This window comes from Lasioglossum baleicum, chromosome 16, assembly GCF_051020765.1.
Source record: "Lasioglossum baleicum chromosome 16, iyLasBale1, whole genome shotgun sequence".
Classification (NCBI taxonomy): Eukaryota; Metazoa; Arthropoda; class Insecta; order Hymenoptera; family Halictidae; genus Lasioglossum; species Lasioglossum baleicum.
Genome location: NC_134944.1, coordinates 2,753,564 through 2,780,405, shown reverse-complemented (window position 1 = coordinate 2,780,405; position 26,842 = coordinate 2,753,564). Strand labels below are relative to the sequence as shown.

Genomic DNA, 26,842 nt, shown 5'->3' with positions numbered 1-26,842 from the left:
CCTTCGGCGTTGTAAAGGAAATTGTAGTTCTATAATAAATTATTAATATAAATAAATAAAAAAGAAAACAAATCAAAATATTTTTAAGTATGTCGAATATAGAATTATAATTGTTACACACTAAAAACGTGCACTTATTGTTCATGGAGGTTTTCTGCGTGCATAAGTTTTTCACTTTTCTCAAATACGCAAGTAACATCATAGATAGAAACAATGAAAGATCGATTAACTTTTGTACTTGTATAAAAGCGACGAAAAAGGGATGGTAATTAATAAAACAACAATGGCGAAATGAAAACATGAATGATTATTCAAATATATCTCATAAACTTTTTCGTTTTCCGTCAAACTTATTCAGTTTGGAAAAATTAATCCAATATATTAATTTTTCGTTTATTTCTGAAAAACGTTTTCAACATTTCCTTCAGCTTTTTTAGTTTACATTTTTCAGTCCAAACGACTGACTGGCTCTTTTTTATTTAACTTATACAATTTACATATCAAAAATAATCCCCCTCCCGAGAATTGTCAAAGTTCATTATATGTTTTTCCTAACTGCATGAGATCCGTCGAGATTAAACTGATGCAACGACCATTCCTCGATCTGCAACTCTCGTTAAGACATACTTAAAACTTTATTACGATTATGTTTAAATAAGCGACGTCCCTAAAAATTGATCCATATGCATGATAACAGAGATTTATTGTTAAATACGTATTATTAGCAAATATTGTTTGTACGCTAAATTGTGGCGTTATTATGTTTCACTGTAACGCAAATATAACAAACAACAATAATATATAACTGTATATTATTGTTTCCAGTGCTTCACACGGCACTGGACCCTTTTGTTCACATATTACAACTTTGTTCTGTTAAATAAAATGAAAATGTATTTTCATTTTATTTTGACTAGAAGAGAAATCTGTCGGTTATAATAATTGGAACTTTCGTCTTATGTTTGTAAAATTATGTATACCGAAGTGGGAATTAGCTACGGTGTATTGCAACCTGCATCTACCCCGAATTAACGAATTTTAGAGCTCGAAGAGATTGTTTAAAAAGTGTTGGAAAAGCAACATAGTAGATTGGCCCAGTTACACTATTAGAAATATAGTGGTAGCTCTGATTTATAGTTGGTTCTAACGAAGGCAGAGACGCGGGTCAATGTAGCCTATTACGGTTAACGCTTTGTAAAGTAAGTCGCACTCCGGGAATGCGGCCAAAACGATGATTGTCATTTAATAAACTTATTAAGTGAGAACGACGCGTCTCTGTATCGAGAATAGTCTCTTGGAAGTAGCTGATAAAAATGAAGAAAGAAACACGAACTGGGTCGATGTACCATTTGCGTATTCTGTGAATTGGATTTACAGTTGAAGGAGTCGCGACGTCCATCGCGAGCTGTTTCTATCAATCTTTCTTCGCAACTAGTTCCAGCAATAAACTATTGCAGGCGCTATGCAAACATCGTATTATCGATAGCGTTCGGAAATAATCTATTTTTATTTTTCAGCTCTATGTTAGAGTTATCAATTATTTTTTTAAACGATGGTCTTTGTAAGATCATTTATAGAAAGTTGTATTTGTTGTATCGGTACTCATAGGGGATGAATATTTATTTAGAAGTTAAATTAAATTTTCAAGACTCGATCATTTTTAAACTTTTAAAGAATTAAATAAATGTATCATGTATATTGCTAGATTTATTTTAAGATTCAAATCTTTTTCATTAATTATTCATAAGATGGAGTAAATACAAATTCAAGAAGATCATTTTCGACGGCGTGTTGTGCATATTCCGCTTCTCTACTATGTAGTCAACAAATTCGCGAAGATAGGGCTACAAATATTTGTATACCTAATGAATCACGATCATCTTCATTATAAATCCATAAAAAGTTGGAGTAAATAGAAATTCAAGAAGATCATTTTCGACGGCGTGTTGTGCATATTCCGATTCTCTATTATATAATCAACAAATTCACGAAGATATGACTAGAAATATTTGTATACCTAATGAATCCACGATCATCTTCATTATAAATAAAAAACGCTGCAGTCAATCATCAGTTGCTTCCAGTGCACCGATACATAAATGTGACTTTTAACACTGGAAGCAACTGGCGGATGACAATAGCGATTTCTTAGGTATATAACACAAATTTGCGAATTTGTTCATTGAGTTGACGCTTGAAAGCCGATCGAAAGATCTCTCATTTGCGCTTGCACGGAGGCGGGAAGGCAATGGTCGTTTATAAAATGGGAAAAATCGCGTTGGAAAGAAAGGGATCAAAGGGAAGGGATGGGGGATCGAACCTCCAGGCAGTGGGAGGATTGCATCTATGTACATCGTAAAACGGAGGATGATGACCTCCCTTGAGTTACAAAGCATCTGCTAAATAGATGATACACCAGTTGTCATAAGTCTAGTCGCCCTCAGCTTCAGATGAAGGCGGGTTCTCTCTAGGATCACACCGACGGATTTGGTCGCCGCGGTTCTCCATGGGGACCATGGGGCGGAAGGCCCTTCAACTGGCCACGGCGGTCGTCGTGTTCCAGGTTCTTCTGCTCCAGGTGCACTGCATCAGGACCAAGCTCCGAAAACAACGCTCGAAACCTGTGCAAGCTCAACAACCCACCGATGGGAACTACGATTACGATTACTACGAATCTTACGATGAGTTCGATGACAGGAACGGTGAGTTTCCAGATCAATTTCTTACCAAACTGCGGATCTCTGTGTAAAATTATTTAGACGGGAGTTGCATTGATAGTTGCTCCTTCTTCTATTCAGTTTAACGAGCTGATAATAATACTGCGGTAATATGCAACGGAACAGCAATATTCGTTTGGTCCTCGCAAGGCGCGGATACTTTTGAGGATTTCATAAGTTCCACTGAAATTTTTATCCATACACTTTCTTTAAACATACTTCAGCATTCATTTTTGACCGGGCTTAAAAATGCATTTTTTAATGAATAGAAATATACATTATTTTGGAATTTTCGTATGAGAATTTGAACTTCAGCAGTTTTTTAAAATCTTTGCACGTCCTTCAAGTCTAATTTCGAACTACCGCGTGCTTTTATGATAATGTTATATTATTATAAATAATGTATAAAATAAAAATGTATAACGAATAAAAAATGTATAATGTGTCATTTGTACTGGCATGAATGCAGAGCAATTAAAGGAAGGATTAATAATCAACGTAATTAACACCGGAAGTCTTGAATCGGATGCTCTGTTTAGCACTTCGTATAATGCAATTAATCAATTGTGTTAATTGATAAGAATCAACAATTGCCGTTCTTATCATAGCTTATTAACTGATACGCGCACCAATAATAGACGCGTATATATTCATGCTTTCCGGTTTGATTTTCTTCTAAATTGTAATTGTTGTCTTTGCTATTGTTCAACTGTATCTTCACACTCTTGAGATTTATTTTTTTCTAGCTTTTCATTCGAAATTATAGTCATAATTCTGATGCGTTTGTTTTTACATTTTTTTAAAAATAGATACAGAACCGATATCTACTTCGTTGCCTACCACTTCATTTAATTCTGCTACCATGGGTGAGTTAATCGATTTAAACGAAACCGTAGATTAACCATGTATTATTTTGTGAGACATTTTTTATTAAAATTTTGTCTGTACATTAATATTTAATAATCTGTATTATTGATCTACGTAAAGACAGGGACGATTCATCGCCAAAGGATTTCGTAACTCATAGAGCAGCTTTCCCTACAGATCTACCAGTTCCAACACCAACTCGTTATTTTCATCACGGTATACAAACTATTATTAGTAAAAATATATGTATATATATATATATACAAAAATATAATAATAATGTTTACAGATTTCCAATCAATATTCCTCTTTTTACAGGACTACCAGATGAAATCAATGCGACTTTGGATAGAGACACCCCGGTAAATGTTAAATAAAATGCAAAAGAATGAAGTATTTCTAATAAACAATATTTACAATGAAATATTACTATTTAATATTTTGTTAGCCACCGACAGAGATATTACCAGGCGAAAGTAGCCTGATAAGTGCGGTCGCCATGCCTGGACCCAGGGTAAATAATTTAGTCGCATTAAAAGCGTTTCATTAAAAGAAGAACCATTATGTATTAGAATTTTTATTTGTTATGTTGTGAACTATAGAATTGTTTTTAATTCTACGTGTCGATTAGGGTGAAACAGGTCGGCCAGGTGACGCCGGAAGACCAGGTGATGCCGGATACCCGGGACAGCCAGGATCACCGGGAATTCCCGGTCCTCCAGGGCCACCAGGCTCTGTGCCTGATGTACGTATTTGTTAAATCTTTCTATTATATAAATAGCCTTCTGACGGGAACCGAAAATTGAGCGACGTGACAGTGTGTATTTTCCAGAAAGAGAGAGAGAAAGAAAAAAATTTATACTTATTAATATTGCTGAATTAATGCAGGTGTCGATGTACTACCAACAATTGGCTTTATCCCAAGGAAGTGAAGATAAAGGTCCTACAGGACCATCACAGCCTTACGTGCAAACTCAAATGGGTCCTGTCGGTCCACGGGGTCCAGCAGGTACTCTTTTAATAATTCTGAAAATAATTGGTGAACCTACAAAATTGATAACTTCATATTTGAATTAGGCCCACCTGGACCACCAGGCCCACAAGGCTTCCAGGGGGTACGAGGTGAGCCTGGAGACTCCGGGCCTTCAGGTCCTCCAGGTGCACCAGGTTCGCGAGGATTGCCTGGTTTGTCCGGAAAAGACGTATGTACAATCATGATATTTTAATTATCACTGTCCAACAAATTTCAACTTTTTTTATGTTTCACAATTGCTGTTGGATTCTCTTAGAGGAAAACTCTTATAGTGTTTCTTGCGCTGATTCCGAATCTGCCCTTAATTTTTCTCCCAGACGTACAGTTTTTGAGAAACATGACTTTGAAAAAACAGACATATTTTACAACTTTGAACAAAAATTGTGAAGTTATTATAAGAGATATTGAATTGTTCTTGGCAGCAAAAGTTTCTGTAGAGTTTCCCGAATACAGTGATATCCAATATATTAGTACATTATGAATGTTTAACATGTTCAAGCAATCATTAAAGACAGAGACATCACTTTTGCACCAATTTTTGAGGATATTTTTGAATTTATCTCAGAAAATAAAGGTCTAGCGTAAAATCGAACTATATCATGCGATAGAGCAGACTTTTATCTTGAGAGACCCCTCTTTGAATTTTGCAACATCGACGTTTTTACCGAACTAGAAAGCAATATCTTCGCCCGACATGAGTTGCCGCCATACAGAATCTTTTGCTGCAAAGAACAATTCAATATCTTTCACAATAACTGCACAATATTTGTTCAAAGTTGAAAAATATGTTTTTTTTTCAAAGTCATGTTTCTCAAAAACTGTGCGTGTAGGAGAAAAATTAAGGGCAGATTCGGAATCAGCGCAAAAACTCCATAAGAGTTCTCTATAAGAGAATCCAACAGTAATTGTGAAACAAAAAAAGTTGAAAGTTGGACAATGTTATCAGTTCGATGCTAATACCTAATTCCTACTTGTTTTTCCCCATAAATACCACTCCAAAAAATTAGGGTAGCACTGGAGAAGATGGAGAGCCTGGTCCCCAAGGATCTCCCGGTCCAGTCGGTCCGAGAGGTCTTCCAGGAATGTCTGGACTCCCAGGAATTAAAGGACATCGTGGCTTTCCTGGATTAGACGGAGCAAAAGGAGAACAGGGTGTGTCAGGAGAAAAAGGATCTATGGGTGGACCTGGGCCAATGGGTCCAATGGGTCAAGTGGCAAGTATTATACATAATGTTACGTCCTAAGGTGGACGTTTTAAGAGCTACACTCCTCAAAAGAAGAAAGGGATCACTTGTGCGAACGCGAAAAATTGGTCCCACTTTACGTGATCATAACTCCGTCAAAAATTGCCGTATCAATATCGTTAAACAATGGTTTGAAAGCCTGAAACCGCTAGTTTCAGATGCTCTGTTTCAAATTGTTGCTATGTTGCTTTTTTACAAAGTTATAGCGAGATGAAGACAATATTGTTCATCGATTCTTTCGTCCATTTCTTCTACGTGGTGTCTATCTTACAATTAGTTTCTTCTGGACTATCTTTACATTCTTCAGTGATGAATATAGGTTTCAACGGATGTTTCGTTTAATTATTCACTCGCATATTATATTTCGAATTATTTCATTTGTTTAATAAAATAGATTTCGCTGTATTCTGAATTTGTTCAATGAAGTTTTAAATTCAAGATGAGTTTTAAGTTTGAAATAAATCACATGGGTTAGCAATTCCAGGTAGTCAACTGCGAAATATATCTTATAGATTTTCCTTAATTCTATTGCTCGCAATGCGGTATAATACATGATAATTCAATATTAATTATTAATTATAGTATTTGATATTTTATTTCCCGTACAACATTATTAGAGAGATTTTATTCATTATTATTAATGGCTGAACTACCGGACGTGGTTCGGTATTCTCTTCAGGGCCCTTCTGGTCCACGTGGTGAGCGGGGTAGAGAGGGTCCGCCAGGACCTCCAGGAATCAGAGGAGTGGATGGAATCCCAGGACCTCCAGGACAGCCTGTAAGTTAAATTTCAGACAATTCGATTAACGGATCGCATACATGATTAAAATTACTATCGTAGGGTGCAGTGGGTAAATCGGGTCCACCCGGTTATCCTGGTAGTCCTGGTATGAAAGGGGATCAGGGAGCTCAAGGGCCGAAGGGAAGTCAAGGTTTACAAGGTCCGCGAGGTACGTGCATATCTTAATTTATATTTTTTTCTAAAGGACTTCAAAATATTTTTAGACTCGTAAAGAATAAAATATTGTATTCTACAGGAGAAACAGGTCGTCCAGGTCAACCGGGTGAATCAGGTCCGCAAGGACCTCAGGGAAAGGATGGAATTCCTGGCGAGAAAGGAAGCATAGGATCGCCAGGCCTAGTAGGCACGCCTGGTTTTCCAGGAGCTCGAGGTCAACCTGGGATACCTGGAAATCCTGGTGCCCATGGAATGAAAGGAATGCCCGTGAGTTCTTCTAGTCTGAAGCTTTAACAACGCTAATTACTAGAGATCCCTATTTCACGTGTATATGAATACACGTGGTACGTGAACCGTGTAGTAAGAATTTAAGGATCCGTGTATCTACACGGATCCGTTCGACACGTTCGAGTCCGACAACTGAGGCGTTATTATTTTTCGATCGAATTCTTTCCGATTGTATTTAATGTAATGTATACCGTGGGTGTACAAAGTATTCGTACACCTTTTAAAAACTAATAACTTTTTTATAATTGTACCAAATGACCTGATTGTACTATTGCTAACTTCATTAAAAGTGAGCCGAAATCGTTACGTTATATCGAAAAGTACCATTTCTTTAAATATACGAAAAACGTCATTATCCGTTTCTCGAGTATTTAAATGATTTTCTACTAATTTCTTCAATGGTCACCATTGACATAAGGATCTGTATTCACGGAACCTTAAATTCGTACTACACGGTTTACGTACCACGTGTACACGTGGATTTTAGTACACGTTCAAAACCGCAATCTCTACTAATTACTCCGATTACGTGTTCTAAGGTTACTATCATTTTCAGGGACTTCCTGGTGAGAGAGGATTTAGAGGAGACAGTGGACCGAAAGGTGACTCGGGTTCACCAGGACCTCGTGGAATACCTGGTCCTCCTGGAAACGAAGGGAAAAGGGGGAAACGGGGAATGCGTGGACCTAGCGGACCAGCCGGTCCTTTTGGAGAACGCGGAAGTCCTGGGGCACCGGGTCCTCCTGGACTTGATGGCCCAATTGGAGCAAAAGGTGAATCCTCTTTCGTTCTGCAGTCTTTTACGTATTTCACGATTAATCAGTCCTAACGAGATTATGTGGACTGATCAGGTCAGTCTGGAGACCGCGGGTTAGTAGGACCACCTGGATCAAAGGGTGCAACAGGAGATCCTGGACGTCCTGGGGCAACAGGATTGCAGGTTTGATCCCTCGCGACGAAATACCGTTTGTAGTTTGTACGATGGCCGCGAGTTAACTCGTCCGTGGCATAGCGCAAGCGACATTTGCGTCGCGAAATAACTCGTCTGTGGTCATCGTACGAACGGTATTTCGTCGCGATATAGCTCGTCCGTGGTAGCGAAGTGGTTAACCGGCTCGGCCCTTTGATATTGCGCAGACTAAAACATTGAATACAATATTACAGGGTGCAAGAGGAACAATGGGTCGTCCCGGTGCACCTGGGAAGCCAGGCAACCCAGGAGACAGAGGAATTCAGGGTGCCGATGGGAAGCCAGGTGAACAAGGTCCTACTGGAATACAAGGTTTGCCTGGACAGATAGGTCTTCCCGGCGAAAAAGGATATCCGGTACGCTCTCTTCTTTTCCTGATTAGGTCATGAAGAAATTTTATTCCATGTAAAATCTGTTTGCAAAAGGGTGAACCAGGCAAGGCCGGAGAACCAGGAAACCCTGGACCACAGGGTCCCAGAGGTGATACAGGAAAGGAAGGAGGTCCAGGTCCCCAAGGCTCACCTGGTCCATCAGGAGCAGATGGCGAACGAGGCCCTCCAGGAGCTCCTGGCGCTAGAGGCTTCCAGGTATGCTTTGAAACTTTGAACATCGGTTTTGCGAGTACAATAAATAATTTCATATAATTAGGGGTTTCCAGGTGCAACTGGTAACCCAGGTACCCCGGGCAAGGATGGTGAACCAGGTGTACAAGGAGCACCGGGTACAGTCGGAACACCTGGTAATCGTGGGGAACGTGGATTCCCCGGTGAGAGGGGACAAGCTGGGTTATCAGGACTTCCGGGACATAAGGGAGAACGGGGAGCACAAGGACTCGATGGACCTCCTGTAAGCTTTCCTCTATGTTTTTTAAAATTACACTGTTCAACAAACAATGAGGAAAAAGTCGTTATCTATCTCTGATCATTTGAAGACATCGTTTGTGACATTTTAGGGATTGCCAGGAGAAAAAGGGGATAGAGGAAATACTGGTCCGACAGGGCTGGTGGGTATACCCGGATTGAGAGGTATTCCAGGGGAATCAGGTCCGAAAGGAGAAAGAGGATCCACTGGTCCAATTGGACCCGAAGGACCACCAGGTTGTATTGTCTTTCTATTATATAAAATAGTATTGTAGTTCTGTCACGCAAAAACTCCGAGCGGCGAAGCCTTCTGACGGGAACCAAAAATTGAGCGACGTGACAGTGTGTATTATTCAGAGAGAGAGAGAGAGAGAGAGAGAGAGAGAGAGGGCGAGAGAGTGAGAGAGACCGAGAGAGAGAGAGAGAGAGAGCGTGCAGCGACGCGGGGGTTGGCAAGCGAAGCGAACACTCTAGTCAGAGTTGTGCAAAATAACAATTGAATTTCTCCAGGAATTATAATTACAAAGTAATTGAATTACATTGTAATTCAGTTATATTGTAATTTATAATTCAGATCTTCGTTCAATTAAATTACAATGTAATTCGTAATTGCAATTGGAGTACAATTATAAAATAGTTTGTAATTAAATTACATTAATTACGAATTACGATGTAATTAAATTAAAATTAAAAATTAAAGAATAATAAAGTACATATGAACGAAGACGAGGAATAGAAACTACGCCGCACAGACAGCAAACAAGTATATGAAAGAAAAACAAAAATATATCGCACTTCTTCAAAGTTCTGGGCTATAATTTGGAGAGCTGTATTTTAATTATATTGTATTAGGGGGCTCCACCCCCTGCTCGCTTCGCTTGCCAACCCCCCGCGTCTCACAGCACCTCTCTCTCGCTGTCTCTCTTTGAAAAATACACACTGTCACGTCGCTCAATTTTCGGTTCCCCTTCAGAAGACAACCCGCTCGGCGTTTTAGCGTGACAGAAACTACAAAACTATTTTATACATATAATAATAATAATAATAATAGAAAGATTTCAATTACACATCTGACTAAAATACTTAGTAATTTAATTAATTGAAAGGTTTGAATTATGTAATTCAGTTACGACGTAGTTGAATTGCTATATAATTGAAATACAATGTGATTGAATTAGCACTACGTCTACAGGGGTATTGCTAAATATTTGAATACTTATTCTCAGGGCGATTTGGAGAACGTGGACCACAAGGTTTGGTAGGTCCACCAGGTCCACCGGGGGAGCCAGCAGAAAGAGGAGATCCTGGTTCACCTGGTTCACCAGGAGAAGTCGGAGCTCCTGGTGCTCCAGGAGAACGGGGACAGCAAGGTTTGCAGGGATCGCAAGGATTCCCAGGACCTCAAGGACTGATCGGTTTGCCAGGATTGAAAGGCGACCGAGGTTATCCTGGTTCGAAGGGGGATCAAGGAAACTCTGGTCTTCCAGGTAATACTTGTAATGCAAAGTTTATTAGGATTGGTTCATTTAAAAGTTAAAACAAAAATATAGGCACTCCCGGAGAATCTGGGCCTATGGGCATGACTGGATTGACGGGAGCTAAAGGAGTAAGGGGCGAACCAGGTCTCAGAGGAGAACCGGGACTTATGGGACCACCTGGCATACCTGGACCAGTTGGTGCAGCGGTAAGTTTTAATTTGTCATTGTTAGACTATACAAATGTTCATGTTCATGCAAAACTTCCTCAGGGTCCACCTGGCTCAACTGGGCCATCAGGCCCTCCGGGACTGCAAGGTATCAAGGGTGCAGCTGGAGAAACGGGACGTACTGGAAGCCCCGGGCCAATTGGAAACCCAGGATTACCTGGTGCGGATGGAGACAAGGGCGAAAGTGGTTCCGAAGGACCTGCAGGGGCTCCTGGCCCGCAAGGTGCTCAAGGTACTCCTGGTGAAAGAGGTATACCAGGTCTTGCAGGACCTGTTGGACCAGTGGGCGCTAGAGGATTGCGAGGCCCAGCTGTAAGTGTCTTTTCCCATCAGAGAGAAAGAAAAAGAGCAAAAGCGTGAGAGAGCGAGAGAGAGCGAGAGAGAGCGAGAGAGAGCGAGAGAGAGCGAGAGAGCGGCGCCGCGGGGGGTTGTCGAGCGAAGCGAGCAGGGAGCGGAGCGAGAGTAGGGGGAGCGGAGAGAATTATTTATGCATTTATAATATCTGAACAAAAATAACTTCTGCATTACACATTTTTTAAATTTTAGGACGAGGAATAGAAACTAATCCGCACAGACAGCAGACAAGTATATGAAAGAAAAACACAAAAATGTATCGCGCCTTTCCAAAGTTCTGGGCTATAATTTGGAGAGCTGTATTTTAATTATATTGTACTAGGGGGCTCCGACCCCTCCTCGCTTCGCTCACCAACCCCCACGTTGCGGCGCCACTCTTCCGCTCTCTCTCGCTCTCTCTCGCACTCTCACTCGCTCTCTCTCACTCCCTCTCTCTCTTTCAATTGCGTAATTGAATTACAATGTAATTTAATTAGCACAACTCTGCAACCTAGTCTGTTTACTTATAAATTGCGGTAGGGTGAGACTGGCATACCTGGAAAACCAGGATCAGAAGGCCCACCAGGCCCTCCTGGCTTAATCGGACCAATCGGGCCAGCTGGACCTCCGGGAGAAGTGGGACCGGAAGGGCCTGTTGGTAAATCTGGACCTCCTGGAATATCCGGTCGTCCTGGAGACAAAGGTCCACCTGGCATTGCTGGACCTACAGGATTACCCGGTTCTCCAGGTTTACAGGTGAATCTCCTTTCTCTTATAACATAACTATTTTATAAAACATTTTCAGAACCGTTTCAAATAATATAAACGTCCTGCCTCCAATTAGGGACAACCCGGCCAATCAGGACCTCCAGGGCCAACTGGGGAAAGAGGTTCCAAAGGAGAAGCTGGGCCTCCGGGTGTAGAAGGACAGCAAGTCAGTTGAATAACTTATTCCGATTTGATTCTATTGCGGTAATAATTGCAATTTTGTCTTACTGTAGGGAGCCAGAGGAAAAGCCGGACCCATAGGACTAGAAGGACCAAAGGGAGACCGTGGTGAAGAGGGTCAGAAAGGTTCTAAAGGACACAGAGGGTTTACTGGCTTACAGGGATTACCTGGGGCAGTTGGTCCAGCAGGAGAGAACGGACCTCCGGGTCCTATAGGTCTACCTGGCAAGGATGGCGAACCTGGGATTAGGGGTAGTCCAGGTAGAGATGGTAGTCCTGGACCAATTGGGTTAACCGGTAATCCTGGTCCGAAGGGACCAACAGGTGATGAGGGTCGCCACGGAACACCAGGTCTTCCTGGTCCTCCTGGACCTCCAGGTCCGCCTGGCGAAGTTGGATTAGGTTACGATGCTGCTTCCTTAGCTGCTCTTTTAGGTGAATATTTATATTATTATTTTATAATAGACTGTGCTATTATTGCTAAACATACTGCGTACTTTTAGCACAAGGTCAAACTAAAGGCCCAGATCCACTACTCGGTGATGAACCACCGAGAATATTTGGTAAAGATATATCGGAAGAGGAAAGACGAGAACTTATAATGAAAGCGTACAAGCATTTAAGCGCAACTTTCAAGAAGTTTATAAAACCGGACGGCGAAAAGAATTCCCCAGCGAAAACATGCAGGGACCTTTTCGTTGCCTATCCAGATAAGCCTTCAGGTTTGTTCCGATATTTAATAGTCATTTCTTTCTATTGTGTTCAAATAGTTCTCATAATTTAATTATTGTTTTAGGAGAGTATTGGATAGATCCAAACGAAGGTGACACTAGAGATGCAATTCTAGTGCACTGCGATGCGAAGAAACGTGCAACATGCTTGCTACCGAATCCAGTACGTTCACCAGAAATTACGTACATCACTGATCAACAAGAGACTTGGTTAAGCGAAATAGAAGATGGAATGAAGGTTTGAAACTTTAAATGAGACTCATCATATAGTAAATTACATACCATTGCATCTTTTAAAATTGATTGTTCCTTGTACAGATTACTTATAAAACAGACAGTAATCAAGTAGGGTTCCTGCAATTACTATCGAAGAGTGCTTCTCAAAATATAACGTACCACTGTAAAAATAGTATAGCGTACTTCGATTCTGAACGGAAAACTTATAGGAAGGGTATGAAACTGTTGTCATGGAATGATGCTGAATTGACACCACGTGGGAATCAACGTCTCAAGTATGATATGATAATGGATGATTGTAAGGTAAGCCTTTAAAGTTTTAATAATATTTTCTTTCAATTTATATATGTGTATATTAAATGTGTATTGCTACTTTCTGCAGCTGCGTAGTCAAGAATGGGGCAAAACTGTAATCTCATACGAAACTGACAAACCCGTAAGGTTGCCTATCATAGATATTGCTCTACGGGACATTGGGAAACCTGAGCAAAGTTTCTATATAGAAATTGGTGCTGCTTGTTACGAGTAATAGAATATATTAAATACTTTGACATTTTCAAAACATGCTCAAAACATTTAGGACTTCCAACTCAGGCATGCGGTCTACTATCGTCAAATTTTATTTATACAAAGTACTGTGTCTCCGCTAATTAAATCTTTAATTTGTATATCGACACATGATAAAATAGTACTTCTACTGCCTAAAGTGAGAGGTTTATTATAATCACAAAACTTAAGACATTTATGCATCATATTTAATACATTTTTTACACTGAAATTATTATATCATTACTATACCTTGCACGCTATAAGTAATATTTTACCAGTAAGTATACGTATAAGAATAAGTATGATATACGTAGTGTACATATACGAGTCTGTAAATCCTACTAATATTAAGATTAGCAATTCAACTTATAATTATAGCACAATTCTAGATTTAATTTATACAAACTACAAATAAATATAACAATTTTCTTCACGCATAATAATCATATTTAATTGTGCTTTCTGGAATCAAAGGTCACCTCAAGGTCAAGTTAACAATACGCAAGGAAGAAAATCATCTACACCTAGAAAATATAAATTTATGAGTTTATGCAAATATCCAAATGATACGACTGCCCCTTTATGCTAAAAAAAATGATGATCTTGAAAATCCTAAAAAAATAATGATATTGGTATTCATTCAAATTAAACATATGAAATATTTTTTATAACATCGCAGCTGAAATATTTAGAAGACTGTGTTTATAGTAAAATAAAAATAGAATAGGATAGAATGTGATTTTGTAAATCGGCAGCTGTGCCACAAGCGTATGTATTGATGTTTCCATACATATATAGCACGCTTGTATATATATAGATACATACACAGTCAACAGGTGACGGTGGAGGGGAGAAAAAGCGCGAGCGAATGACTACAAAACGTCGGTAGTGTTGGTGTTGGTACAGTAGTTCAGTTTTAGTAACTGAAATTCAGTCATATTCGTGCGTGGTGTACGCAGGGTTGATCATTTTGTGTGCACAGTTTCGTTCTATTTTATAAGTGATGCAACAACGTTCACAAACGAAAGATAACAGTTATGGTTCTCAGTGTTCGACTCGGCGTAGGCACACGTGAGTAGATTCAATGAAAAGTGCATCATTTTCTGTTGCAATACCGAGGTTCATTGTTACGACGATTTCCTGCACAAGCATTCGTTAGATAAGGGGAATCGACACGTGAATCCTATTTAACCCTAAATACTCGAAGGAACATTTGAAAGAGGTTAGTCCAATTATGAAATATTTAAATACACTCGCATACAAACTGCATCGACATAAATCCTTTTACTTTCTTCATTTACAATGATGCAAGTTGTGATTTGTGATGGCATTTTTACGTTCACAAGCATGTACATATTTTAGTGTTATAATTATTTAGTTACGGGTGCGTAAAGTTTACTCAATATTCCTTTATTTAAATCTAAAAATTATAGCTTGTAAAATTAGTTTGTGAAGTAAGCATGCTTCGTCCACGCTTGTCGCAAAGGAGTTTGAGTTCGATTGTTTTCTAATCAGGCAAGTTGCGGGAATAAAATTGTAACTACATATAGATAATTTATAATCATTATGGGGCACACGTGTGCGCATACACGTGTACAATGTAAAACAATTTCTGTAAAATAGCGATGCACATCGATCGATGAAATTACAGATCGTAGAACAAAATGTTACAAATGACAATGTTCTATTTTATTTAGCTAGTAAATTTGATTAATTATTATTAGACTGCGGATGTTCATGTAATTTCCGATTTTCCAAAATACAAAGTGAAAATCGTACTGAATTCTACCGATTTTTATGTTCCGGCATTTTTGAAAATTTCCATGAACTGTAAACGCATAAAGATCCGCAGCCTAATTATAATAATCGAATATTTTCATTGTAACTGGCAATCGTTAACCGCGTTAAATAGTACCGAAGTCTGTCGTAAAATTGTAACTGTAGAAGGAAAGCAAATATGTAAGAATATTCGATGGAAAGTATGAAAAATCGATAATGCCACACGTATAAGAACGTCACGGAAATCCTTATCGCAGAAGCAGAGTAATACAACATGGATCGTATCAATCATTCGAAACGATAAGCTATTTAATGCAAGGATTGCATTGTCGATTATCGCAACGTTTCAATGATTACAATTGCAATGGTGGCCTTGTTAGACAAATATTTAGCCGCTTGCTAGGTATAGGTATAATAAGCAAAAAAGTGGTCATGCACCATTGGTACCATTTACTTTCAACGGTCAATATTGTTTGTATAACGTATCGGCGTGTTTAAAATCGTTGTGTCACACCCCGGCAAAATTCAAATTTACATGAACGTCCATTGTCTATACATACTTTTAATCAGGTTTAGATCATTTTCAAACAATCAATACATTAAATACGAGAGTACATTTCGATTAACCATAATATTTTGATTAATTTTAACTAATTTCATCATTCGATTAAATCGCTATCTGTGATTGCTTTTTTATCGCGAATTTTGACGCCGTCTACCGGAAGTGTATTAGACAGGTACTGTAAGAGTTATGACATTTTTTAATTGGTTCCGTTTAAAGCATGGATTAGTCCAATAGGGTAGCTTTTATGAAGTAACAAAAATAGAAACTCCCAAAATATTTAGAAATTACTCAATTTGAAACCCATCTAACTAAGTGACCAGTGTCGCGTTAATGACTGTACAAAGAGGAACTAGAAATTAGGAATTTTATCAGGAAATTCCAGATCACGAGGCAGCGATGTGTTAATATTTCTTTTTCCAACAAGCTCGTGTGTACATACACGAGACTGTAACATTGCGTAAGCACGTGTAACTCAAACATCATTGAGGATTAAATATAGATTTCGGATATAGCGACAGAGTGTCTTTTTCAGCATCCTCGCAGCATATATTACGTTATACTGGATTTCGAGGGCGGTGGGAAGCGTCATCGTCGACTAGACGGAAAATGAAATAACACCGCAAAGATCATTATCAACCGCTGCGAAACGATGACGTAATGCAGTCGTCGATTAGTGTACCAAGCCGATCATATACCGAATTGCATCCTCGAACAACAACGGAGTGTTTGTAGCCTGTTAAGAGCTGTTAACGTATATCGGCTTTCTGCAGTGTCAGTTTCATGTTTGAAGAATTGAAACGCAGTCGTCCCACGGTCATATAAATTCGCGAAGATTCTGCACGCGGCGCTCAAAACAAAATGGCTCTCTTCCGAAAGGTCAATGGTACGTATTTTGTAATTTTAAGATAATCGAAGGTTATCGCCGACTTTCGCGTAACATGTGAATAGCGATTCAAGGTATCCATGAATGGTATACCGATCGTTCGAGGTTGAAAAGTTTCCGTAGACTGCGTCAATCGAATCCTCTTTTTCGCGGGATTACTTCGGAGAACACGATGGTCCTTTCAAGGCCGCGTTAAGGACGGTCGTTATCCGTAAATTGTAATTGTGATTACTAGACAGCTAATTACTAGAAAAATTGTCTATCTGAATTTAATAGGTATAAAATAATATAACAGTACTTTTAAATTCTTCTAATGTTGTTACTGTTTTAAATTACACCTACTTAAATTTGGTTTTGGTTTCGCACATTATACAATTCGTTTAGAAGGTTTCTAGATGAACTTTTTTTAAAATTTCGGCAAGATCTACGTATCGGAAGGGTGGGAAAATTTCTTGATCGTTTCCGTGAACGGCATCGTTGATAAATGGAACATCACGCGATTGAAACTGATTCAGAAGGTTCTAAAGGTCTCCCGCAGTTCATTTATCTCGCATTTATAGGTCGGTCGAGAATTTTTTTCTTTTTAGGGCCGTCAATTGCAGTCGTATTGACGATATCACAACTTTTATTGTCCCCGTTTTATGTTTTGGTTTACCACTGTCTAACGGCCCTTTGAATTGCGATATTGTCGTAAGTGGTACTTGATTTGGTTCAATACAGATGTTATTATGAAGCAATCTCGCTTCGTTCCTTTTTCAAATTGAAACGTAAATTGCAATGGGAAATTATTTTTTGACTACCTTCAACGATTTTATTTCATTAAATATAAAATAAATGTTCGAATTCAATGAATTGTTAGTATAAATAATACTTGGAATACTCGAATTTCCATTGAAAATATTCTTTATCTTGAAAATATGTTTTTATGGATTAAAGATCGATTGCAATTGATGCCAAGGTCTCAGAAGCCTAAATTCTTTGCGGATCTCGAATGATCGATTGCTGTTAAAGATTAAAACTATATCCGTGAAATTTGAAGAGCATTTACAGATAAACACTTGTATTACAAGAGTCTATAAGTGGATCGTTAAGTTTGTCGTAGAAATGGTTGCGGCGATTATCAGTATCAGACCTGTTTTTAATAGACAAACACCTATTAATTCTCGCTTTTATGTATCTCAGAGATAACAGCCAGTTGTAGAGATTCCTCTCGTAACAGGTTCCATAATGATCGTTCGATTTACAAGGCAGATAAAAAAAGAGAAGAAAAATTGATAAATCAAAATAAAAATATTCTACATCAATTGTGGGAAGAAATTGATTTGATCCCTGAATAATTTCAACATGTTGCAAACAACCTAATTAGATTCTTAGATTTTTTAAATCTTTTACCGTTTCATAATTTACCTAGCAGATTTATCCATAAATGCATAAAAATCCACAGTCTACTGATGAATAATTAATATTTCAATGATTCTCGTTAACATTCATACACGTGTACGCATGTATTGCAGAAAAAGTTCCTAAAAGAGGAATCCTGGGGGCTATGATGTTCCTAGCATGTATGTTCTCATACATGATACGCACAAATTTATCAATTACTATTGTTGCCATGGTGAACACAACTCAAAAGGATGGAGGAGCTGGTCTAGCGTGTTCTGCTATCTCGTTAACTAATGCCACTAACCAGACTGTAGAACTGAAAAACGTAAGTAATTGATTTCTAAAATTATTTTCAGAGAACGTACAATAATTGTAAAAATGATTTCTTTTATGTTTATTTCAGTACGGTCAAAGATACGAATGGAACCAACATATACAAGGTCTATTGCTCTCTGGATATTTTTACGGAGTGCTTCCAGGAAGTATTCCGGCTGGTCTTCTAGCTGAGAAATATGGTGGTTCGAAAGTGGTTGCGTTAGTATAACATTCCTTAATTATCACTTTGATTACACATGCCACACGTTTATCAATTGTTCAACTATATGCTAATATAGATTTGCAACACTAATACCCGCCGCATTAAACCTTTTGATGCCTTGGGCTTCTGGTCTTCATTATGGTTTTGTGTTTGTACTCCGTTTTCTGATGGGCTTCTTCGGAGTAAGTTTTCCACCACAAATTTTTTTATATACTGTTTCCTAAGACCTCATTTTATTCTCAACATTATGTATGTTGAGACGAACTTATAATTAAACTGCAAGAGAATCAAAATCTTTCAGAGAATTTAGTGTATTATCTCTAAAAGAAAAAGAAATTAGAATCTGTTGAGTACGTTTCAAAGTGGTTGCTGATAGAAATGTAAATAAGTATACAATTCTGTAGTCTAATTATAGTCTATTATGCGCACTTATGCATTGCAAATACATAATCTTACCCATTAGAGGTTCATTCGATGCACACATACAGTAGCGATCAAAATTGAGGGACCTCGGATGCAAAATTGTTGATATTTAAAATGCTATAACTTCGAGAAAAAAAATTGGACTATGCTCTCCATCGGCTCATAAGATTTAGGGGTCCATTAACTCTGATCGTTAGCGTATACTAAGGGGCTAATAAGAAATGGGTAAAAGTGATGCATGTCACTTCTAATTCGCATTAACAAATTATTATACACTTCTCGTCATTCTTATTCTAAAGACATTGAACATACTAGTTTTATTTACGAATAAGGTGTGCATGGCGATGTAGCAGGAAATGTTTTTACCAAAACGAAGTATATTTTCAGGGAGCTGTTTACCCTGCCCTTCATGCCATGATCGCAAGATGGGTACCTCCAAGCGAGAAGGGCATGTTCGTGTGGACAATGCAAGGTAAAACAGACCGAGTATTCTGTCTTAAATCATGAAATTGGCTGTATCTTCAATAACTAACTCGACATGGTTTCCAGGTGGCCCATTCGGAACTGTGGTGACATTCGCTATATGCGGTCAAATAATCAGTGCACTCGGTTGGAAAGCAGCATACTACGTCACAAGTGGTCTCATACTTGTTTTCTATGCTTTATGGGTTCTGCTAATCTACGACACACCGGATCTTCATCCAGGAATTACAGAAAAGGAAAGAATTTACATTAAAGAGCAAATAGGCACAACTGTGTCTAAGCAGAAGGCAAGTAAACACTGTAATGATTAAATAACACATTTGTCTTATTAATTTTTCAAACATTACAACATTGCAGACAAAATTGCCAGTAGTAGCTGCTCTGTCTTCCCCGCCTTTCCTGGTCCTACTGTGGGCCCACTTCGCCAACATGTGGGGAATTTATTTCATAGCAACCAACGGGCCCAAATACACACTGGAAGTTCTCGGTTTCAACATGAAATCAGTACGACTCTATTTATTAAAAATTTGAACAACTGTTCGATAAACGAAAACTGTAATATTGATCGTATGTTATTTAGGGAGGAACTCTTACAGGATTACCATACATAGCTAGACTCGGTGCCGGAGTATTGTTCGCTGCAGCTGGGGATTATTTGCGAAGAAAGAAGATGTTATCTTTAGGATGGCTCCGAAAGATATTTATGATTTTCTGTAAGGAAGTTTCGTTAAGAATTAGACTGATAAGACAAATGAAAACAAGCGTTGTATAAACGATTATATTTTGTAACAGCTCACATGGGTCCAGCGATTGCTTTAATTGCGATGACCTATGCTGGCTGCGACGCAGTCACAGCAATAGTTATGCTGATAGTAGCGTTGTCGTTCAATGGTGCCGCCTGTCAGACTAGTCTGCAGAACCATCAAGATCTTGCTCCGAACTTTGCTGGTTCGTTGTATGGAATTATGAACACATTTGGCAGCTTCCCTGGATTTATTATTCCACCAATTATTGGAGCGCTGACGAACGAAAGGGTACGAGTTGTATTTTCATTCACACATAATGTTAAAATGCAGTTATATGCATTGTTCCGGAGACTGTAAATTTTTATTTGTTGCAGAACGGAGTGGAGGAATGGCGTGTCATGTTCTGGATCTCGGCAGCAGTATTCACATCAGCGACGATATTGTTCTGGCTGTTTGGTTCGGCCGAGATACAGTCATGGAACGATACAAACGACCCCAAAACAGTGATCAGCTCCGACGAGGAGAAACAGATGACTGAGATTCCTATAAAGGAAGCGGCGACGGAGGACGAGAGTGAAAACGAACGGCTTTAGTTTTAATAACTAATTTAAAAGAAAAACCGAAGGAAGTGTAATGGACATTGAATTGTGAACCTACTACTTAAACACAGCAGCATTTTTTGAAGACCGTCGACGAATATTTTCTACTTCTTTGCCGCTACGTGAAAAACGAACGAGATCAGTTTTATAAGTCGCACACACATTACTGGTAAGCTCTTTTTGAGTCAATTATACGATATTAATTTTCATACATTCGTTGATCTTAAAGTTTGTTTAATGCCTCGAGTGTCTCGGACACGTACGAAAGTCAATCTTTTGTAGAATACAGTTAAGGAACGTTGAAAAAAATAATATAGGAGCTAACTAGGGCAGGCATGTGCAACGCATTTTGCCCCGGAGCGCTTCGGATTGCCCCCGAGGGCAACGCTTCGGGGAAAATGATGAGGAAAAAGAAATCTTGCCAGTTCGATGTGTTGACAGTGACCAAAGATTGTCTATCTAGCTCTCTTTGTTTAAAATGTCCTAAGGCTCGACTTCAATGGAGCTCATGCCTCAACTAGGATGTTGTTAAAGACAAAATAGGCTATAATGTTTGGAGTCGTACTTGAGCAAGAGTATGCGAATTTTTACAACTGTATATCCAGGTGTTCAATGAAGGTTTTTCCACATTACCACGTGGAATTTTCAAAACATGTACCGTGAATACGATATTTATTTTTGAGAACGCTTTTACACGGTTTTGTACTTTTACATTTTCAACCACAAATACAACGCAATAACAGCGATTCAGGAACATTTTTGCTAATGTTTGATATTCTCATTATATCTTGCAATGTATATAAGCGTTCGTGGATCGACGATTGCATCGTTATCCTGTAAAAAGAGGATTGCAGTACTGATAAGTAATTAATTTCAACAGTCGATGGAGAATTTCTTAGTTAGAGTGTCACGAATATCAAAAAATCATTTTCTGTAAATGAGCAAATTGTTGAACTGTAATAAAAAGTATATATATATGTATATATATATATATCCAAACATTGTTACGAATAACAAAAAGGGGAATAAATGAACGATTAAAATGCTCTGGCATTTCGTTGGCAAGCTCGAAACCATCTACAAATATTATTAGGATATTTGGAAGCGATAATATTACAGATACTTGTGAAAATGAATACTCTTATATTCGCATTTCTTGATTTTGTGCCAAATCATGCGTCGCACGTTTAAGTAGAATCAATGTAGGTCATGGTAGCTTGACGTCAGCAATGTCACAGCACTGCCAATAAATTATTTGCTATGCGTTCGGGTTCTATGTGCGTGAACGCTGTGCTATTCACAATGGCTCGAACGCTGAATATTAAAATCAACGGGAATTCGAATAATTTATTGCAACGTTCGTCCTTTATTTTAACGCTATTGTAACTTACTTCGAGACACGTAGAATTTAGACGATTAATGATAATTAACTGTACAATGTTACTTTATTTATAAACACTTTTGCAACTTCGATACGAACAGTGAAAGTCCTGTTTACATTGTGATGTGTATCGACTGTTTTCTAAATATACATGTGATAATAAATGTGAAGATGCGTTCATCTTATTTTAGCTATTAGTACGTTCGCCTGCTGCGCCAACATCTCTTACATATAGTGATTCTTGTTGAAATACAAAACTGAAGACATTAGAAGAATTTAAAAATATCATTTTTCATTCATATCATTAAAATAATTGATTTGAGTCATCCGTGAGAGTTTGAAATCTGCGAGAGACATATAGGAATGATTTTGAAGTTGTCATTCGACTTCGTATGATTCTGTGAACCATTCTGTTTGTAGGTGTTCGTCGTAGGTAAGCGTAATCTCGAAACAGGTTTGCAAGACTGTTCAATGCAGCAGTTGTTCACGCTGCTAAAGCTGCTGCTGCTTCTGTTGATGCATGCAACGCACGGCGATTGCACGCACGGAATTCTCCTGTTCTTAATCAGACAACGATCGGCGAGATCCTCGAGCGAGGAAGTCACGCAGTTCTCTTGACTGCAGAATGTGTTCTTCAGTATCTTCAAAGCGTTCGCTGTTTCTGAAGATACGGATTTTGGAGCGCCGCATGTATACTGATCGTATGATCGAGACTTTGCTTTATCTAATGAACTTGTCGTTCTACTCGCGCTGCTACGGGTCTCTGTAAATTATAATTAGATTCACTTGGTTATCTAGATTCGAATTGATACAACAAATTCAACTTTTACCTCCAATCGATACTGGTTTCATCACGGTGGCATCGATAACGTAGGACCACTCGTTAACAGATTCTGAAAGAAATTTCGTACAGATTTCTAGTGATCTTAATATGTATTTTCTTAAATAGTATCATCCCATTCGGTTTCTACCTTGTGGCATGATCTCAGGTTCCGGTAGCACGTCCATAGTGTCCCCAGAGGGTCTCGAAGAGTATTCCGAACTGCTCAGCATCGATTTCACCGGTTGGAAAATTTTCTTGACAGGTGGAGGGGGTGGTTTTACATTCATCTCTCTCTCCGAAAGCGTAGTGACAATGTAACAGGGTTTGTACGCGAGTAGTATGTCCTGCGTACGAAGCATCTTCGGCTGTTCCCAAGGAGCATCGTCTTGTTCGACTGCACAATATTGGCAGACCGATGGTCGTCTGCAAATGGAGCACACGACCTCTTTGTCCTTGATTTTCTGAACCTCGGAGACTCCGCCAATGGTCGTTTGAGTGTAAACCGTTTCCGTTTCCGTTTTAGGCATGGAGTCGAGGATTTTCTGTCTTCTTTTTGCTAGCACGTCGTCCAATGGCTTCGCTGTTCAACAAAAATTATTAATACAAATGCTTAATACCTGAAAAGCAGAAATAAGTACTAACGTTGCGATTCGAGTTGAAGTTCTTCGAGCTTATCGATTATGGTCATCGTTCTCCGCAGGACAAAATGCAAAATGCATTTCACCGCCTTCGGTGCATTGTTAGAAACAATACGACAGACCGATTCTAATAAATCGTCGATCAATGGCTCGACAACAAACGATGCCTCCATAGGATCAACAACAATCCCGTTCCTCAATTTTCTCAAAATATCCTGCTCCTTTTCTCCACTCAATCTATAAGTCACTATAGTTTGCATAGTTTGATCCTTCATAGGAGATTTCAGTCTCTCCGTACATTTATCAACGATTTCATGAATTATCTCGTCTACAACTGCTATGGCTTCGATCCCTTCCGACAGCCAGTTTTCCAAATAATCGGAAACCATATTTTTCGCTTCGAGATAGTTCGACAAAAGCATACTATTCGAATCTTTCGGCTCGCAAGTCAGATCGGTTTGCGTTTCATTGTCGATGATGGCCATGTTCGTGACGTTGTTAACTTTGATCGATGTTTGTACTTCTTTGTCGGCAAGTTTTATCTTTTTATCGATTTTTGGATCGATTATCCATAGTGCTCGCTCCAAAACGAAATTCATAATGTCTGGTGCCAACATGCTTGCTTGTTCCTTCTCGGTAAAATAGGTGGTTAATTCTCTGATGTCTCGGTCTCCCACCTTCGTTGATAGTTCTTCTACTACAGTGTCTTGTGGTGTGTCGGGGGGGAAGCTGATTACAGTCTCCGCTGCCATAGTTGCCTTCAGCATCGGCATCGATGTCTCTTGCATCGACGCTGTAGATATTTGTTAAATGTTTAGTAATTTTAACCAACAAAAACATTCTGTAAACAGGAGCCAAGTTCTTATGGCCGTAAAAGGTTGTGAGATCAAACAAAATATGGCCAAGTTCGTTAGCTTAGAAATACCTCTTGCAATACTGAAAAAAGTGTTTGTAAAAATTAGTTTAAAAGAACGCTATTTAATTTTTCAAGAGTTACATGGAGGGCTGAATTATTCAAACTTGGCCGCTACTTAACACCTTTTATGGCCATTCGTTTAAAAACTAACGGCCAAGTTTGAATAAGTTAGCCCTCCATGTAACTCTTTAAAAATTAAATAGTGTTCTTTTAAACTAATTTTTACAAACGCTTTGTTCAGTATTGCAAGAGGTATTTCTAAGCTAACGAACTTGGCCGTATTTTGTTTGATCTCACAACTTTTTACGGCCATAAGAACTTGGCTCCTGTTTACAGAATGTTTTTGTTGGGATTTCATCAATTTTTATTGAAATCTGTATCTACGCCCAATAAGCAAGAAGTTTCACTTCTGTCGCGCGTGGTTCTCCACGCGTATGTTTTGGCTACCGAAGAGCCCCAACTTATGGGACTACCCCGTTAAAGAATAAAATAAATCTTTTCATTGATCAATTCCGAAGGTATGATATTATTATTAGACTGCGGATTTTATGCATTTATGATAAAAATGAGTAGGTCTAATTTCTGACAGTAAAAAAATTTGAAGAATTTAAATATACTGCTATATTAGTTTTAACCTATTAAACATATTTAACAAGAAATTAAATATTTATTTCACCCCGGCTTGTCGTAATGTAGGTATGAAGTTTTTATTTTGCATAAAGATCCGCAGTCTAATTATTATACGTAGAACGTACTCATGATGTCCTTGTAGTACGCTAATGGTGGGCACGGCGATGCCATGTACAGCGTTTGCGTGGCTTCGTCTCTGTACTCGTTGGAGATATGAACTTCCGGTACTCCCTGCAAGTATGTTTGCATCTCTGTGTCCAGTTTGGGAATGTAGGACTCTAGACTTATTGGCCGCGTTCCCGAGGGTGTTAGTTCCACGTCTGTTACAAAGTGCATATGACTGGTGCCTCGCCTGTACAAGACCCTGTCGAGGAGCAATGGCACTTCCGGTGTTGACGACAGTATCGCTGTCTTCGAAATCTCACGGATAATTGCATCGTCCTGCGGAGTCACTGTGATTTGGGTTTGCACCCAAACCTCATCGTCGGACATCTGCGATGCACAGGATGCATTAATAGTAATTATGAATGTTTATGTTACTCGGAAAAATATTTACCTTGACGAGGTGTTAATTGGATACTGCTGCGTATATAGATTCTTCTGTGCGGCTTCGTGTCGGCGAGATAACAGATTTATTATTCAGAGATGTCATCTCAACATTTCTGCAACACTGTCACGAAACGTTGAGGAGATTTGTAGATGAATTTCAAGAAAATTTTACATTTTGAAAGGTTAGCGGTCTTCTGGACTGTCAACCAGATTGACGTTCAATTATACATATAGTATAGCAATATACAAATGTTCCAATTCATTATTAGTCCAGTCAATGAATCCTCATAAGGGGGGCCGCGTAGAGGGAAGTGGAAGGAACACAATTTTTAACTTTGGGACTTTGTTTGGACTAGTTAGGAGGTAAACGTACTAAAAGTCCCTACTCCTGGGGGGTGAGCGGGGTGCAGGGGTCACGCAGAAGGTCCCCTTTTTCGGTTTTCCGCTTATATCTCGGAAACTATGTCTCCTAGCGATAAGACCATTCTATACAAAATTAAAGCTGATAAAATGTGCTACAAGATTGATTGGATTCAGTTTTTCGCTATCTCGCATAGTTTCCGAGGTATCTGCGCTCAAAGTTCACTAACTCTTCAGCACGATTAGTGAAATTTGAGCGCGGATATCTCGGAAACTATGCGTCCTAGCGATAAGACCATACCATACAAAATTAAAGCTGATAAAATGTGCCACAAGATTGATTCGATTCAGTTTTTCACTATCTCGCATATTTTCCGAGATATCTACGCTCAAAGTTCACTAATTGTGAAAAAGAACTCTTCAGCACAATTAATATACTTTGAACGCGGATATCTCGGAAACTATGCGAGATAGCGAAAAACTGAATCGAATCAATCTTGTGGCACATTTTGTCAGCTTTAATTTTGTATTGAATAGTCTTATCGCTAGGACGCATAGTTTCCGAGATGTAAGCGGAAAACCGAAAAAGGGGACCTTCTGCGTGCCCTCCTGCACCCTGCTCACCTAACTAGTCCAAACAAAGTCCCAAAGTTAAGAATTGTGTTCCTTCATTTCCCTCTATAACTTTTCGCTGACTGGACTATAT

The 26,842-nt window shown here is 38.8% G+C and overlaps 4 protein-coding genes across 6 annotated transcripts; 3 read left to right on the top strand and 1 right to left on the bottom strand.

Annotated features, from left to right (window-relative positions):
• Window positions 1–939: 939 nt before the first annotated feature.
• LOC143217393 (uncharacterized) lies at window positions 940–16,667 on the top strand. 3 transcript variants are annotated; one of them, XM_076441636.1, is made up of 30 exons: window positions 940–2,702; window positions 3,527–3,583; window positions 3,705–3,800; window positions 3,903–3,946; window positions 4,033–4,098; window positions 4,216–4,329; window positions 4,473–4,593; window positions 4,662–4,786; window positions 5,625–5,831; window positions 6,541–6,639; window positions 6,703–6,811; window positions 6,899–7,086; window positions 7,664–7,880; window positions 7,959–8,047; window positions 8,272–8,433; window positions 8,503–8,664; window positions 8,726–8,923; window positions 9,030–9,174; window positions 10,164–10,424; window positions 10,488–10,621; window positions 10,685–10,954; window positions 11,516–11,731; window positions 11,820–11,909; window positions 11,977–12,358; window positions 12,427–12,645; window positions 12,720–12,892; window positions 12,973–13,194; window positions 13,274–14,511; window positions 14,590–14,662; window positions 16,317–16,667. In XM_076441636.1, exons 1-28 carry the CDS (start codon window positions 2,507–2,509, stop codon window positions 13,418–13,420), a joined length of 4,509 nt encoding a protein of 1,502 aa, XP_076297751.1. In that variant the 5' UTR covers window positions 940–2,506; the 3' UTR covers window positions 13,421–14,511; window positions 14,590–14,662; window positions 16,317–16,667. The 3 variants fall into 3 exon arrangements, with proteins under 3 accessions (XP_076297751.1, XP_076297752.1, XP_076297750.1); XM_076441637.1 differs by lacking the exon at window positions 14,590–14,662; XM_076441635.1 differs by having other exon boundaries at window positions 13,274–14,662.
• Window positions 16,643–19,361, top strand: LOC143216937 (putative transporter slc-17.2). Its single transcript, XM_076440514.1, has 5 exons — window positions 16,643–16,667; window positions 18,182–18,375; window positions 18,454–18,584; window positions 18,665–18,770; window positions 19,344–19,361. The coding sequence occupies exons 1-5, from the start codon at window positions 16,643–16,645 to the stop codon at window positions 19,359–19,361; spliced, it is 474 nt and encodes a 157-aa protein (XP_076296629.1).
• On the top strand, window positions 18,454–22,390 carry LOC143217396 (sialin). The gene is made up of 7 exons (XM_076441641.1): window positions 18,454–18,584; window positions 19,399–19,483; window positions 19,561–19,781; window positions 19,852–19,998; window positions 20,075–20,207; window positions 20,287–20,528; window positions 20,615–22,390. Exons 2-7 carry the CDS (start codon window positions 19,426–19,428, stop codon window positions 20,831–20,833), a joined length of 1,020 nt encoding a protein of 339 aa, XP_076297756.1. The 5' UTR covers window positions 18,454–18,584; window positions 19,399–19,425; the 3' UTR covers window positions 20,834–22,390.
• LOC143217395 (uncharacterized) lies at window positions 20,287–26,447 on the bottom strand. Its single transcript, XM_076441640.1, has 6 exons — window positions 25,784–26,447; window positions 25,353–25,719; window positions 23,686–24,474; window positions 23,192–23,623; window positions 23,051–23,113; window positions 20,287–22,983 (listed from the first exon to the last, which is right to left on the bottom strand). The coding sequence occupies exons 2-6, from the start codon at window positions 25,717–25,719 to the stop codon at window positions 22,544–22,546; spliced, it is 2,091 nt and encodes a 696-aa protein (XP_076297755.1). The 5' UTR covers window positions 25,784–26,447; the 3' UTR covers window positions 20,287–22,543.
• Between the last annotated feature and the right edge of the window lie 395 nt (window positions 26,448–26,842).

What these genes read in the sequence shown, in the direction of transcription:
- LOC143217393 (XM_076441637.1), top strand. Translation starts at nt 2,507, where the DNA reads ATGGGGACCATGGGGCGGAAGGCCCTTCAACTGGCCACGGCGGTCGTC. An exon ending in TTCCTTAGCTGCTCTTTTAG is followed by an intron (nt 12,359 to 12,426) that starts GTGAATATTTAT and finishes GCGTACTTTTAG; the next exon opens with CACAAGGTCAAACTAAAGGC. An exon ending in AAATAGAAGATGGAATGAAG is followed by an intron (nt 12,893 to 12,972) that starts GTTTGAAACTTT and finishes TTCCTTGTACAG; the next exon opens with ATTACTTATAAAACAGACAG.
- LOC143216937 (XM_076440514.1), top strand. Translation starts at nt 16,643, where the DNA reads ATGGCTCTCTTCCGAAAGGTCAATG. An exon ending in TCTCTTCCGAAAGGTCAATG is followed by an intron (nt 16,668 to 18,181) that starts GTACGTATTTTG and finishes CATGTATTGCAG; the next exon opens with AAAAAGTTCCTAAAAGAGGA. An exon ending in GGTGGTTCGAAAGTGGTTGC is followed by an intron (nt 18,585 to 18,664) that starts GTTAGTATAACA and finishes ATGCTAATATAG; the next exon opens with ATTTGCAACACTAATACCCG.
- LOC143217396 (XM_076441641.1), top strand. Translation starts at nt 19,426, where the DNA reads ATGATCGCAAGATGGGTACCTCCAAGCGAGAAGGGCATGTTCGTGTGG. An exon ending in GTTCGTGTGGACAATGCAAG is followed by an intron (nt 19,484 to 19,560) that starts GTAAAACAGACC and finishes CATGGTTTCCAG; the next exon opens with GTGGCCCATTCGGAACTGTG. An exon ending in AAAGATATTTATGATTTTCT is followed by an intron (nt 20,208 to 20,286) that starts GTAAGGAAGTTT and finishes ATTTTGTAACAG; the next exon opens with CTCACATGGGTCCAGCGATT.
- LOC143217395 (XM_076441640.1), bottom strand. Translation starts at nt 25,719, where the DNA reads ATGTCCGACGATGAGGTTTGGGTGCAAACCCAAATCACAGTGACTCCG. An exon ending in GTACTACAAGGACATCATGA is followed by an intron (nt 24,475 to 25,352) that starts GTACGTTCTACG and finishes AAATATCTACAG; the next exon opens with CGTCGATGCAAGAGACATCG. An exon ending in GAAACCAGTATCGATTGGAG is followed by an intron (nt 22,984 to 23,050) that starts GTAAAAGTTGAA and finishes TATAATTTACAG; the next exon opens with AGACCCGTAGCAGCGCGAGT.